A 14,451-nucleotide genomic window follows, 5' to 3' on the forward strand; every position below is an offset into this window, starting at 1 on the left:
AAGTGACATTAAAGTTTTGGATCCGCCCTATGATTCTGGTCCACTCCTAAATGAAATGGACTCTTCCTTGGCCTATGCTACACCCTCCTGCCAAGTTTTGAGAAAATCTGGCTGTTAGTTTTGACTGTACTGTAACTCTCCTGACAAACAAATGGGCAAACTTTACCATGGCTGAGGCAACATGATCTGAGAGCTTGGAAGAGGTGGTCTGTTGAGTGGAGATGTTCTGGCTGCCTACATTAAAAAAGAACCGTGCACAGGATAAGGTTAGCTTATTGTTGCATATACAGCCTATACATCAACACCAACTCATGCCATTGATTCATGCCAAACATGAGTACACTAACCAGTAAGGCATTACTAAACAACAGCTGAACAATGGCTCGGAAGGTAGAGAGGAGTCACTCAGAGTCAAGTCAACCAGAGGGTCCCGATCCTTACCCTTGAGCAAGAACTTCAAACGGTGTGCAGGTTGGCACCTTCCATGGCAGCCTCCAGTGCCAGCCTTCAGGTGAATGTGTGGCTGTACCTCGTAAAGGGCTCTGACAGTAGAATAGAAAAGCGCTTTATAAAAATGCAGTCCATTTACTATAAACTAAGGTTCCAATGTGGTTGTGCTGCTAAGACAGTCTATTGTAAAGGAGTTGGGTGTTGGATATCTCCACCCTTTTGCTCAACTTGAGCATTGGCCAGAGTGCTTTATGGGCCCAGGCCCAGTGATTAACAGGTAGGTACTCAGCTACTGAAGGCTTTACAGCAGCACGGGGGGGAAATTGGTTGTGTGGACTGCAGTGCATCAGCCCAGAGTCACTAACAGCACATTAACACATTTTGAATTATGGGGTGACATTTCAAGACAGGTGTGTTTCTGGCCGGCTTGTTTATGGCAACAGAACAAAATAGGTAAAAAAAGATGCCATAAAAGTAACCCTGCAATTCTTTTTTTTTTCTTAAATGAAAACTGTGTGATGATGAGCTCTGTTTTTCATTTCATACAGTGTCATTTATTCACCAAGCACAAACCTCACAGGAGCAGGAGAGGGCACGCCATTGCGACGGTGATGCAGCGCAAGATGCAACGTGTCGCTGTTTTTAAGCACCCTCCGGAACACTTAATTATGATTCCCGGCCAAGATGTCCCCTTCGACCCCCATTAAGTTATCACCGTGGCAAGCCGGGCAGTGACCATGACCAGGGACGAGGGCTTGGGGAGCCTCTGAAGAGTGCGTTAGGAAGCGTTGGCACTGCCCCCTTCAATTAGCTGGAAAAGTATTGATGTGAAAGTCATAAAAAGGAGCACATCAAGTCGTCGGAGAAACCCAAGTGCATTTCCCGTTTACAGTTTAGACTGGGACCTGGCGGTGCAACTAAGCTGATTTGTATTCCAGTCCCATTCTTGTTTGTCACAATTTGGGCAGAAGGAGTATGGATGAAATATTCATGTAATCCTACCAGATCTCTCCAGGAACTTGAGCATGATTGGTTTAACATTAGATTGTTTAACTTATGTATCATCTGCTACTGATGGGTGAAACTCCATTTGTGAGGCATGTTTATACGAGACATGGAGGAAGCGATGTGATGCATGTTTTAGAGAACAGGCAGACAAATGGGTCTTGTACTTCTTGGTTGAAAGAAACTTGGTTGGTCTCTGTGTAGATATATTAGCAGTGTTCAATTTAATTAAGACTTCATTCACTGATAGCTAACTGGGATAGCACAATAGTTTACACTTAAATTGGACATGTACCTCAGTTTATGCCCAACATTACACAAACAACACTGATATCACTGTTCAGTCTTGTAGTTTAACATCATGAGAAGACAAATGAGGATATGTGTTACACTACACACACACACATACACACACACCAGAGATGCATTGCTGCCAGAGGTGTACTGCTGTTGCCCAAGTCTCTCTCTCACTTTATATCTCACTTTCTCTCTCTCTCTCTCTCTCTCTCTCTCTGGCTCTTGTTCTTTTCAGCGTCTATCTTCTTGGCTGTCATTCCACATCTCCTGCTGCTCTCTCCACAGCTCTCCTCCGCTCGTTCATGCTCTGCTCTCTCACTCTTCTCTTTTGTCTTGTTCTCCCTCTTCATTTCTCTGCTTCTGAACGTGTGATTTCCCCACAATGGAAGTTTAGCAGCAGGAGTCTATAATGACAGCCCATTTGACAGACAGAAATAACCCGCCTCATCCATACCCAGACGAGTGATGCTTTGCTTTACCACGCAGCATAAAGATTGAGCTGCCATTCAGTCTACTCTCTTGTTTTATATCCAGTGGACTCTCTCCATTGACTGGATGTCCTTTTGTCCTTTTGTCTGTTTGTCCGTCACAACATTTCTCTCTTCTTTTCTCTCTTTCTCTCTTTCTCTCCTCTCCCCTGTGCCTGTTTATCCCCCCCCCCCCCCTCTGTCTGTCTGTCTGTGGTTGTAAAGGTTGTCTGCCAGAGTGGGACAGTGTGGTGTGTTGGCAGGCAGCGGTGGTCGGAGAGACGGTCCAGGTGCCCTGTCCAGCGGTCTTCTCTCTCTTCCAGAACAGCACAGGTGAGCTCCAACACACTCTGTGCTTACTGCCCCCAGAGTCTTTAGAGCACCTGCTTGGGACTCATTGTGGAATTATAATGGCACAGTTTTGACACATTGAATGCTAAAAATATTGTGTGTAATGTAATGCATATACTGTATCATTGACTGTGAGAATGGTATGCACTTCTGACTGTTTCAAAGTGAGGAATTATGCAGAGTTAAGAGATAGTGCCAGGCGATAAACAAGTGCTCAATATCTTAAGCCCTTGCGTCACAGATAACTTAAAGAGGACATAGAATGGATGAATTGAGTATTGCACTGTGTTCTCTGATGTTAAAATAGTATATATTCAACTTTGATTTAAAAAAATAAACTCAATTGCAATTTTACAAGACTAATTACAGTAAAACCATATATTTAGGCTGGGTATTGAAATGGTCTGTTTGACTAAATGGCGCCCTCTTTGGCAACCCCAATTGAACTTCAATGGCTTTGCGAGGTCTGAATCACAAGCAAGCAGTTTTGCTGAATCGCCAATTTTTTAGTGTCTATTTCTAAGTTCAAGATTTTCATATGAAGGAGGGCACAACGGTCCGTGCAACGCTTTGCAGTGCTTTGTTCTATTTGCAGAATTCACATGAAAAAATGAAAAATGGGTTCAAAACTTTCATTATCCATTTTTCAGACTACTCAGCAAATGGAAAATTGATGCTATTTTTAACTTTCGAGTGTGGTTTTTGAAACGGTAAATAATGAATTTGAAAGGAAACTAAAACTGAGTCCATTTTCCAATTTTCTATTTCGGCATCGTGGTTGGACTGAACGAAACGCGCCAAGGGATGTACGAGTGGTGCCTCTTGCCAGTTGTAGAGATGGGCTATAAATGATACAGTTAGAGTTATCAAGTGAAATTCATGCCGAAGGAGTTCGAGACGTATGCCTATATCTACCAGACCGACTGGAGGCGATTGAGGACCGCTCACATCCTCAATCCCTGCCCCCTCAATAGGGGTGGCACGGTTTTTGAAAAATGCTCCGAACCGTGCGGTTCGCATGTCACGGTTCGGAGTGTGTGTTCGTCGTACGGTCCTACGGTTCAGGCTAGTTATGGCATGCACAATTGATTCCCATACAGTATGTGACGACGTGTTTCCCTTACGTGCGAGAGTAGGAGTATGGAGTTTTGAGTGCTGCGCGCAAGGTTTTAGAAATGGCAAGTGCGACAGATCATCCCTAGCGTGGTCAAACTGATGCACCTGACCCTGCTCCGGTGGAAGCATGTTCTTCCGCAACTGTAGACTATGCGTGCAACTTTACCAAACAGTAGAAGTAAACTCATTCTCCTTGGCCCGCTCTCGTGCGCGCTCAATGGTCACCCGGCCTCGACATGCACATTAATCCAAATAGAACATTCACAATCGTGAACGCAATGACGCACAGAAGACGATTAGCTAAATTAGGCCTACTGTTAAAAACGGTTAGCATCAGACATTTGATAAAATCTCTTGCATTCAAGTTGACTGACCATCTCAATACTTTTCAACTCCAAGGCTTAAAAGGGCCTGTCCCAAGGAGGAAAAAGTATTAGCTTACCTTGAAACTAAAACACATGTGGGGAAACTGAACAGTCCAACCAGTAGAGTATGAGCTTAGCCTGCTACTTTGTTTACAATATTTTGAGGCTTCAGCTAGACAGCTGAATTTAAGAGGTGGAGTTATAATGAATAGTAGGCTATAATCTGCATAAAGTTTGCTGTTATGAATATCAGACATGTCAGTATATAGAATGAATAAATAATTACATAATGTGTGTGTGTTTCAAATAAAGACTAGCTTTACATCTTGTTAAAAAATCATTCACACTATATGAAAGGAGAGCGATAAAAAGGCGATGCAATGAAAAATATGGGTGGACGACCTACATTTTGTGCTGGTGCACCATCCCTGCCAAATAAATGAAAAGATTGTTGAAATCATCAATGTCTTCCCTCTTGCTTTATCAAAATCTCAACTGAAGCTTAAAGTTTCCTCAGACAATAATGTGCTTTATGTGAAGTCAAATTCAGTTTGTGCATTATTACATGATAACTATTCTCTAAATACTCTAGCCTAATTGTGGATGATTAAACTATATGCTGAAATATGTTTCTGGAGTGTTAAAGAGTAAAAGAAAAAATAACAAGAACCGCACCGAACCGAAAACCGTGACCCTAAACCGTGATACGAACCGAACCGTAGATTTTGTGAACCGTGCCACCCCTACCCCTCAATGGTTAGACTTCATGACCTTCAGATAGCCTAACTTGTCACTTGCACTTGTTGCAATCTCTGCTGATGGTGGTGGTGGTGGGGGTGGGGGGTCTATGGTGCAAGTTCGGTGATGCTTTGATGCCACCTATGTATAGCATTTGTTCACGGTTGTTGACGGTTTGGATAAATGTGAGCAACCCTACCCATGAACAAAAACCTCTCAACCAACATGCCTACAAGCTGTTAAACAACAAGTTGACAAGAGTAAGCTCGTTAATGGCATCCCATTCTTAACCCAAGCAGACATCGGGTGAGGTGAAACCTCTGGGCCACAACGCAACTCTCCTCGGTAACCCCCAGCGGTCATGGTTCAGTCCAACCCGAAGCGCAAAAATACAAAGTTAGAATATAGACCTCTGAAGTTCGCCTACAAAAAAGCCACCATCTTTGCCCAAATAAGGAGATCCGGTATCTTGAGATTTTTTCCATGGGAAAATAACATGGGGATTTTCAATAATCGCACCTGTTAAACTCTTGCGGGGATGATGACATTTGAAATGCAGACGTTTTTCACTACACAGTTTTGTCCACTGCCTTCTAGTGGATACTGTGATCTTCAGCAGGTGAAGACGGCACACTTTGATCTTTGCTACCCCAAAGCTAACTTACAATGCAACTTGCCATAGGCAGTTAGCTTCAATTAACTCGCGGATCTCCTTATATGGGCAAAGATGGCAGCTTTGGATCCTTTTTGTAGGCGAACTTCAGAGGTCTATTGAGTCATTGTTTGACTTTCGAACTTCTGAGGAGAAAATCCCAAGCGTATTCAATGCAAAAAATAAAACACGCAACAGTCATCAATGTACCTGTAGTCTGAAAAATGGATAATTGAAACTTTAAGCCAATTTTTCATTCCCCTCATGTGAAATCGGCAAATAGAACAAAGCACTGCAAAGCGTTACACGGACCGCACAACCATGCCTCATGTTCATGATAGCTCTTTGTTTATGCACAACCTCTCATAATTCATGAAAACCAAGAAAAAAATGATTTCCATTCTATGTCACCTTTAAATTAAAATGCATGAAATAGTTTTTTACATCTGTGATGAATATTAACAAGTCTTTCCAGTCTCTAATGTTTAATTGATGGGTGGTGATATTGTTTGAGTATTTTTAATTATAGATGGCGGCCACTGGCACATGAAGCTTTGAGAATAAGAACTGCTTCCAAGAATGAGTGGTTTAGTGACTCATGTTAATTATCGAGAAAAGAAAATAAAAACAAATGAATTTGACTCATATGTAAATCACACACAAATTAAGGTGGCTGCTGTACAACAAACGGTGACAAACAAAGAACAGCGACAGGGACATTTGTCTATGCTCTTGCCTGGGAATGTCTATTGAGCACTCGAGCCCAGGTTCAAAGGGCCGAGATCCCCCAGACCAGCTGCTCAAAAATCACCAGATCCATAGCAACCGGCGTGATGCAAATGGAGGCTGGTGAGGTCCATTTGCTGCCTTTGTGATGTGATGAAAAGGGCCGGAGCGTAAAGAGCAAGAGACACAAAGAGAATAAAAGGAGTGCACAAAATGCAGGCTTTCACCTTAGAACCTGAGGAGGCTCTGTGTCTCAGGTGACAGACTGAGGAGCCAGGCTTATTCATGTACGTGTGTGTGTGTGTGTGTGTGTGTGTGTGTGTGTGTGTGTGTGTGTGTGTGTGTGTGTCTGTCTGTCTGTGTGTGTGTGGGGGGGGGGGAGTGACTGACGTGTGAGTGCATGATGCAGGAGACTGGGAGAGCGGAGAGAGAGATCTGGACTGTGACTGACCGCTGCCTATCTGACCTCTCGCCCGCTCGTAGGCACGGTGAGCCGCAACTGCACCAGCAGCGGCTGGACGCTGCCTTTCCCTCCGTACCACGTGGCCTGCACTGTGGACGACGACATACACATACCTGAGGTGAGCCGACCTCCTGTTTGCCCTCGGAATGCCCTCTGCCTCAGTTTAGCCGCGGTTGATGTTTGGTACGCGCTCAGTTGACGCCCCATTCAGCATCGTATAATTCAATTTCACTTCAATTTAATTTCTTTATATAGCAGGGCTGTCTGTAGGCGTTTTTATAGAACCCAAAATCTGAATCACTTTTTACAAGTACATTGGCAGAAGACATGAAATGGGAGGGGGGGCTGGAAAGTGGGCTGGGAAATCACCATGTGGTACACATTTTACAGTTTCAGGGGCCAAGTGAACAGCCAGTTCTACAATATCATTTGGTTGAGGATGAGGTTGCAGGAAGAGAGAGAAAAGCGTAAGCTCCCTGCCTCATTAACCTTGACTGCGTACCCTTACATCAGACACTTAGCCCCCCACTGTGCCCCATTTGAGCTACTTGGTGGTTTTCAGCAAAGGACTGCCAATGCTCAGACACAAAGGAAGAGCTGTCATGATTCGGTTCAAATTACCCAAGTTTAACATAGCAATCACTGCTAATTATAGATAGCACCAACGCACATTGTAATAGGATGACAAGCGCATGCTAAAATTCTACAGGGACAAGTTAAAGCAACACTAGAGTTTTTCGTACCTTAAAATAATGTTTCCAAAATCATTTCAGCGGTTCATTAACTCGTAACAGGGTGAACGGCACTTCTGCATTCACTTTGCGGTCCTCTATCGGCTATAACCGCACTATGTACCTTTACCAGATCGGGTAGCGTACCTGTAGTTCGATGAAATGGGACATAAGAAACTACACATTTGACTTGTGTCGCAATAAATCATACTTTCACAAAATCATGCAACATACTGTAACTTGTCTGTGGACATTGTTATTTGCTAGATAAACAAATAGCGTGCGTGCGACAGAGGAAAAGTGCTTTAGGGTTGCTTTAACAGTTGTGGTCTGAAGTTCTATTAAAAAAAAATGCATTTTAAAGAGTCACTTCACCCCATAACTCCATCCACTTCACATTTCTGAAAACGGCTTTCAAAATGGGCGAGACGTTCTGAAATTTGGAGAGAGAGTGCAGCACTGCTGCAACCAATCAACCATGGTGATTTCGTGTCAATCTGGGAATGAGTGCTGCAGACATGGCTTATCACAGGTAGGCTAATCAGGGCAGCAGGTGTTGGGGCGTTTCAGTCCTAATTTGTAACGACCCGGTGACGTAGTGTCGGACTAGAAGTGCAGGACAACGTCAGCATTCCAATAGTATTTTGGACCAACATGCCATGGCATGTTTTCAAACGGTAGTATGCGCGAGAGAGCAATATTTCCAATACAAAATCAGACGAAATGTTACTTTTGTCGAGAAACACGATTTTTGTCAATATTTACCCTGGTAATAGTACAGTTCACCACTTATGAGTATTTTCAATCAATCAACAGCTCAAAAAACCTATTTTAGGGTGCAGTGACCCTTTAATGTTCTATCCAAAGAGCTTGCCCTGCATCATATCATACATCTCACAAATCAAACGTTCTACGATTAGTTTATTTGTTCCTACTAATTCTTAAGGAGCAGCTTCAAGGGCATTATGCTCCTCTACGATCCACTGCAGATAATTGCTACACTGAGGTATTTCTCTAACACAGAGATGGGGGCCGATCATTTTTCATTTCTCCACAACAGGAGCCCATTGGATTTAATCAATTAAACAGAGTGATAATTACTATGAAGACTGAGTGCAAGGAAACAAAATTGCACCTCTGTTTCATCCCCACTGGTCCTGTCTACCTAAACACTATAATAACCATAGACTATAATATATGCTTGTCTTTTTCTGTGTTTTGTTTTGGTTTGTTTTTTTTTGCATGCAATTTGGGTGTTTCAATATATATATACCATAACTTCCTTTGGTGATTAGGCAACATTTTTGTCCAGAAATGTGCAGTGCTTTTGTTGATGTACTGTAAAAATGGATGCTCCTGGGAGGTCGATGTTATGTCCCTCTTGGGAACTGAATCCATATGCTTTACGCTGAACCTTTTACATTGATCTGAGAATGCTGCCATGTTCAACACAAAGCTATGTTGTCATAAGAAGCATCTCCCAAGACATAAGCCTGTTATTTGGCAGGCAGGGCATATCAATTTGAATGTCCTCTAAATTGATTGTAATGTGATTTGATGTGTTATTTCAGGAGTCATACTTCGCCACAGTGAAACTGATCTACTCTATCGGTTACGGTGCATCGCTGGTTTCTCTCTCCATTGCCGTGGTGATCCTGCTACTCTTCAGGTAAACACACATCTCTCCTCCTCCTCCTCCTCCTCCTCTTCCTCCTCCTGCTCCTCCTGCTCCTCCTGCTCCTCCTGCTACTCTTCAGGTCAACACACATCTCTCCTCCTCTTCCTCCTCCTCCTGCTCCTCCTGCTACTCTTCAGGTCAACACACATCTCTCCTCCTCTTCCTCCTCCACCTGCTCCTCCTGCTCCTCCTGCTACTCTTCAGGTCAACACACATCTCTCCTCCTCTTCCTCCTCATCTTCCTGCTCCTCCTGCTACTCTTCAGGTCAACACACATCTCTCTTCCTCTTCTTCCTCATCTTCCTCCTCCTCCTGCTCCTCCTGCTCCTTCTGCTACTCTTCAGGTCAACACACATCTCTCCTCCTCTTCCTCCTCCCCCTGCTCCTCCTACTCCCCCTCCTCCTGCTACTCTTGGTTAATGAGCCACTAAACAGCTTCTATGACACCACTAATCACTCACTGCCTCTCAGTCCACTGCTGTAAGGAACTAATTAGGAGCACAAGTGCATGAACCCCCTAATCGAGCCAATTGCTGACACACTCGTGGTTCAAGACAGATGGCAATTTAGAGCTCTTGGGACTGAGCTAACCATAATGTATAGAGACCTCTATGGCATGCACCTCTTTGGAATGCATTGTGTGCAAGCTGAAGAGACTGTAGATAAAATTGACCGTAGATGTAGGATTGTTTCGAGTGTGTTCATTTAGACAGGACATTGTAGAGAACAAGAGAGATGAGTGGGAGAGATTGGGAATAGTACTGGGAAATGACCATGATATAGCTGACCCGTATTGATAAGCGATGCTACTGCTTGTACCACAGCTCTTCCTCTGTGGTCTTTATACTGTATGTCATGACTTTTGACTTTTGTCATCTGACATTTCCATGAGCATTGCTAGTGTGCATGTAAGTGAGACGTGTTTTATGAGTGGTTTTGTGATCTGTGGTGAGTGCATATCAAAGCAACCAGGTGTTGCATAAGGTGTTGCACTGCATGTACTCAATAGTTGTGTGCAGGAAACTGCAAATAACAAGAAAAGCCCTGGACTCCATTCATGCTTCTGTGGAACGCTTTTCAATTTATCGGATAACCTGACTTTTAGTGAATAATACACATGCGCGCGCACTCACAGACACACACACACACACACACACACACCATACCACACAACACCGGTGTACAGACGACGCTTTGTCCTCTATAATCGAATCACCTGAATGTCCCCCTAAATGGACAATCAATTGCCATGGACCGTCGACTGCTGGCAGCCCACCATCTGAAATTGACAAATTCATTAAAAGAGGGACAGGCTCTTAACTGACGGGAAGAGGATGAAGCCGAGTAAAGAGAGGGCGCTGGCCGCAAATAGGAGCTATAAGCGTATGTGTGCTAAAAACCATGACATTAAGGCGGTGAGCAGCGATGAGACTGAGGATTGTCATGGGGGGGGCGGGGGACTTCATGCCCTGTCACGCTTGAAACTTTTCATAAGCTAGCAAACCTCAAGAGCAAAGAACATCGATTGAGGGGGATCAGTGACATCTTACTTATCTGAAATATAAAAGTACAAAACTGAAGTCTGTCATGTCAACAAATACATGAAGTAGATAGTCATATAAGTACAGGGGTTTTGAAGTGATCGTGACCTTTGCGATGTGTGGTAGATGCATCGTAAGTCTAAATGTCACACAGGATTGTGGTATCATACAGTTAGACAACAACACTGGTAAAAATAGGAATTGATATTGATTGCTGGGGGCTCATGGCCAGGTCTTATAATGAAGGTCAGTTGGAGGTGCTGGGTCATTTTTTGATACAACTGGACAAACACAGCCCGATGATTTGCCCAGAGTCTGATGTGTCCAAGAACGCAGCCTAATGATTGGCTCAGAGTCTGATGCGTCCAAGAACGCAGCCCAATGATTGGCTCAGAGTCTGATGCATCCAAGAACGCAGCCCAATGATTGGCTCAGAGTCTGATGCATCCAAAAACATGTGGCTGAGTCTCAGAGAAGTTGGTACTCTCCCAGTCTGGAGACCCAGCACAACCAGAGCATACGTGTACATGTCATGGCATTTGTCCCCCTTGTGTCCAGCACATACACTCCCAATGGAAGCCTAGGTGGGCAGTAGCAGCCACGGCCATAGTTCTCAGTGTTAATTGGCTGCTGTCCGTGGTGCTGAAAGAGCCTGGGGCCAGATTCACAAAGCCTTCTTAAGACAAAAATACTTCTGAAGTGGTGCTCTTTTCTTATATTTTGTATCAAGGACACATTTAAGAAGATTTGATATTCATGAATAAAGTTCTTGTGTTTTTTCTTTAACTTTCTTCTTAAGATGTTGCCTAAGAAAACAAATGATGTTCTTGAAAACAAAGATTTTAAATGTATTCTTAATTTTAGTTTTAGACAGCTTGTTTGAAATATCAGCCTTTATATGCGTACTTACAATATACGACGTCAGAGTCGCTGCAGCCTATGCAAATACTGGACTGGACATGACATCCCACACTCCCACCTGTGACTCATTTCCGGAGTACACTCAGAGCTTGGGCTTGCAGAGTGGAGTGACGTCCAGACTGGAGAATGTGATGCTCTTTTCGGGGCGCTGATTAAAAAATGGGTGTGTTATTAATGAGCCATTTGACCGAGACAGCAGGGTCGGAAGGGTCAAGTGACATCAGTATTCTGACCACTCTTGTTGGATCTGCAGTCCCAGCCCAACCTGCAAACTGTGTCAAACACCTTGGGTCTGTCTAGTGCACTTTCACGGGAGGATCCCGCCTTTGAATGTAAGTTGCTTTGCTTTCTCTTTCTCGCTCTCTATTTTTCTTTTTTTTCTCTTTCTCTCTCCCTTTTCTGATTGCACCTATTCTCTTGTTTTTATTCCACTCATTATTCCATCTTATTATCTCCTGTATTTCATGTTCTATTCATTCTCCTCACCACCTTTTCCATACCCTTTACATTTTTAGATATATGTAAGATCAAAATGTGAAGAGATATGTTTCCCTTTCTCAACTAGCATAGTTCTGCAGCTCTCTCTCTCTTTCTCTCTCCTGCTGTGTGTGTGTGTGTGTGTGTGTGTGTGTGTGTGTGTGTGTGTGTGTGTGCGTGTGCGTGTGCGTGTGCGTGTGCGTGTGCGTGTGCGTGTGCGTGTGCGTGTGCGTGTGCGTGTGTGTGATAGAGAGACAGAGAGAATGAGAGATCAAGAATGAAAGCAAGAAAATGTGTTTGTGTGTGTGTGAGGGAGAGAGAGATAGTCTGGTAGAGAGGTGTAGGTGTAGACTCAGAATCTGCATCTGCATAAAGAGGCGTGTCATTGCGTGTCATTGATGTATTCATGGGTTTCATCAGGTCCCTTTCCACAGGTGTATAAAATCAAGCACTCGATTATCAATGCAATTGCTATCAGTTGCTTGATGATGTTCCAAAATAATCTTGCTGCTCTTTCAAGCCTTCTATATTAATTCTAATATGGAAAATAACGCACACAAAGCATGTACACTTAAAGAATTGAATAAAAACATCAATGGAATAATGGAAATATGTCACTGCTCTCATTAAGTTACCCCAGAGTCATCTGATCGTCGTTAGCACAAATCAGGATTTGGTTCAGCTGGCTGGCTAATGTGTTGTCAAGGTAGAGCGCACGTACGTAGCAACCGGCCAACATCAGCAGAATAAACAAGAGGGGCACACCTGATATAAAGTCGCTTTTTTCTCCAGACTGGACTGTCAAAATTGCTAAAAATGTACCTGAAGTGGTCAGAAGGGGTTGAGGGTCATGAAACCGTGCCCAAAATGCACATTCCTAACTCTAGAGAACCAAGATCTTAGCATTTACATGAAATTCTGATCTATGTCCTTAGACTTCAATGGAACAGTTGCTGCCTCTGCTCTGCATAAAGGGGGATTTTGCGATTCGGGTTCCAGGCAGTGGCTTCTCATGAAGTATCTTGCTCCACCTTTAATGATCTTTGCATGAACTACGACAAAGTATCTTGCTCTGCCTTAAGGATCTTTGGCACAGACAGGAGGAGGAGCCAGGCAAAGCCGTGATAGCACATTGTCGTTATACCTATGCACTAACAAGAATCCTTAAAAAACTGCTGGAATTCTGACACTACACATTTCAGTAAAGGGGAAACATGCCCAATGCATTTGAATGAATGGATGGCCAGAAGTTCATCGCCAGAAAGCTACCATTAAGTGAATCCAGCCATGTCTAAAAACAATTAACGTTAGCGTTACGCAATGTTATAATAACCAAAATCGCATCAGTGAAATGTCTACCAATAAATACAAAAACGTGCGCTTTTTGGATGTGAATGAGGAATATTAAATGGCAGATTATGTAATTTAAAAAAATGCTCAAGGGTGCCGGAGCGGCAGATTCTGAGTCTACACCCCCTAAACTATCAGAGTATGCAAAAAAATTGCATTCGTACCTTATGCCACACCTATCCTGGGGTTCTACCTGACTGAGAGAAAGAAAATGAAAAAGAGAAAATGTATGTGTGTGTGTTTGTGTGTGTGTGTGTGAGCGTTTCTTGAGGGGCGGGGGGTCTGTCAGACAGAGGCATTTCTGATGATTGAGTCACACAGTAATAGTCGGCCAATTGATGTGACTGAGGTACAGAATTGGCATCAGGCGTCGAGGGAGTGGCATTACGACGTCTGATATGGCATTTCATTTGTCTGCCCCAACTCAGACAGAGGATTACGCCAGTTTGCTTTTGTGCATGTCAAAATCCTTGTATTTTGCACAACCACCTACTCTATATGTATAACTACGCAGCACAACAATGCAGTTCTCAGCTCAAGGACAAGCAAAGACATTTTTCAGAGAAGTTTTCAAATCCACAAGGTCCTGCTGCAGCGTTTATGCACGTCGTGGGTGTACTGAATATATGAAATGTTCTGAATATATGAAATGTATAGCATTCCCTCTGTTTCCACAAGCTCTTATCAGAAAGTGCTGGCCTTGCAGCGCACCTCCCCTCACCCTGCCTCACCTCCTCTTCCCCCCTGTGTGTATCAGCCTCAGCCCTCCTCTGGAGCTTGCCAGCTGGCTGCTGGTAGCCTGTAGCATTAGAGCTCCGAGACGTGATAAGGCTGAGCCGTCTCACCGTAGATAAGACCCGGAGCTGGCCTGCTCTCTGACGGTGTCGGGCTCATTACACAGACAAGGAGGAGAGCCTGATCTCTTTTCCTATCACCTACCTGACTGGCTGCCATGCCTTGTGGCATGAGACTTTATTCACAATTCTGAATTCTGGCCATAAGCACCTATTTCAACACCTGCTGTTGATTCAGAAACTGCATGTGCATTCATATGGATAAAAAAAGAACCTGGAATCATGTGACACCACAGATAAGGGAGAGGAGTTTCATTTTTTGCTGATTC

General features: G+C 43.7%; 1 protein-coding gene across 1 annotated transcript in view; it reads left to right on the top strand.

Annotated features, from left to right (window-relative positions):
- The window catches only part of ghrhrl (growth hormone releasing hormone receptor, like), a 41,747-nt gene that overhangs the window by 19,000 nt on the left and 8,296 nt on the right, over positions 1-14,451 (top strand). Inside the window, exons 3-5 of the mRNA XM_062556470.1 lie at positions 2,445-2,552; positions 6,651-6,748; positions 8,933-9,030. Of these exons, the coding sequence (XP_062412454.1) occupies positions 2,445-2,552; positions 6,651-6,748; positions 8,933-9,030 (304 nt within the window). The remainder of the gene's footprint in view (positions 1-2,444; positions 2,553-6,650; positions 6,749-8,932; positions 9,031-14,451) is intronic.

The sequence above is a fragment of the Sardina pilchardus genome, chromosome 15 (genome assembly GCF_963854185.1).
Source record: "Sardina pilchardus chromosome 15, fSarPil1.1, whole genome shotgun sequence".
Taxonomy (NCBI): domain Eukaryota; kingdom Metazoa; phylum Chordata; class Actinopteri; order Clupeiformes; family Clupeidae; genus Sardina; species Sardina pilchardus.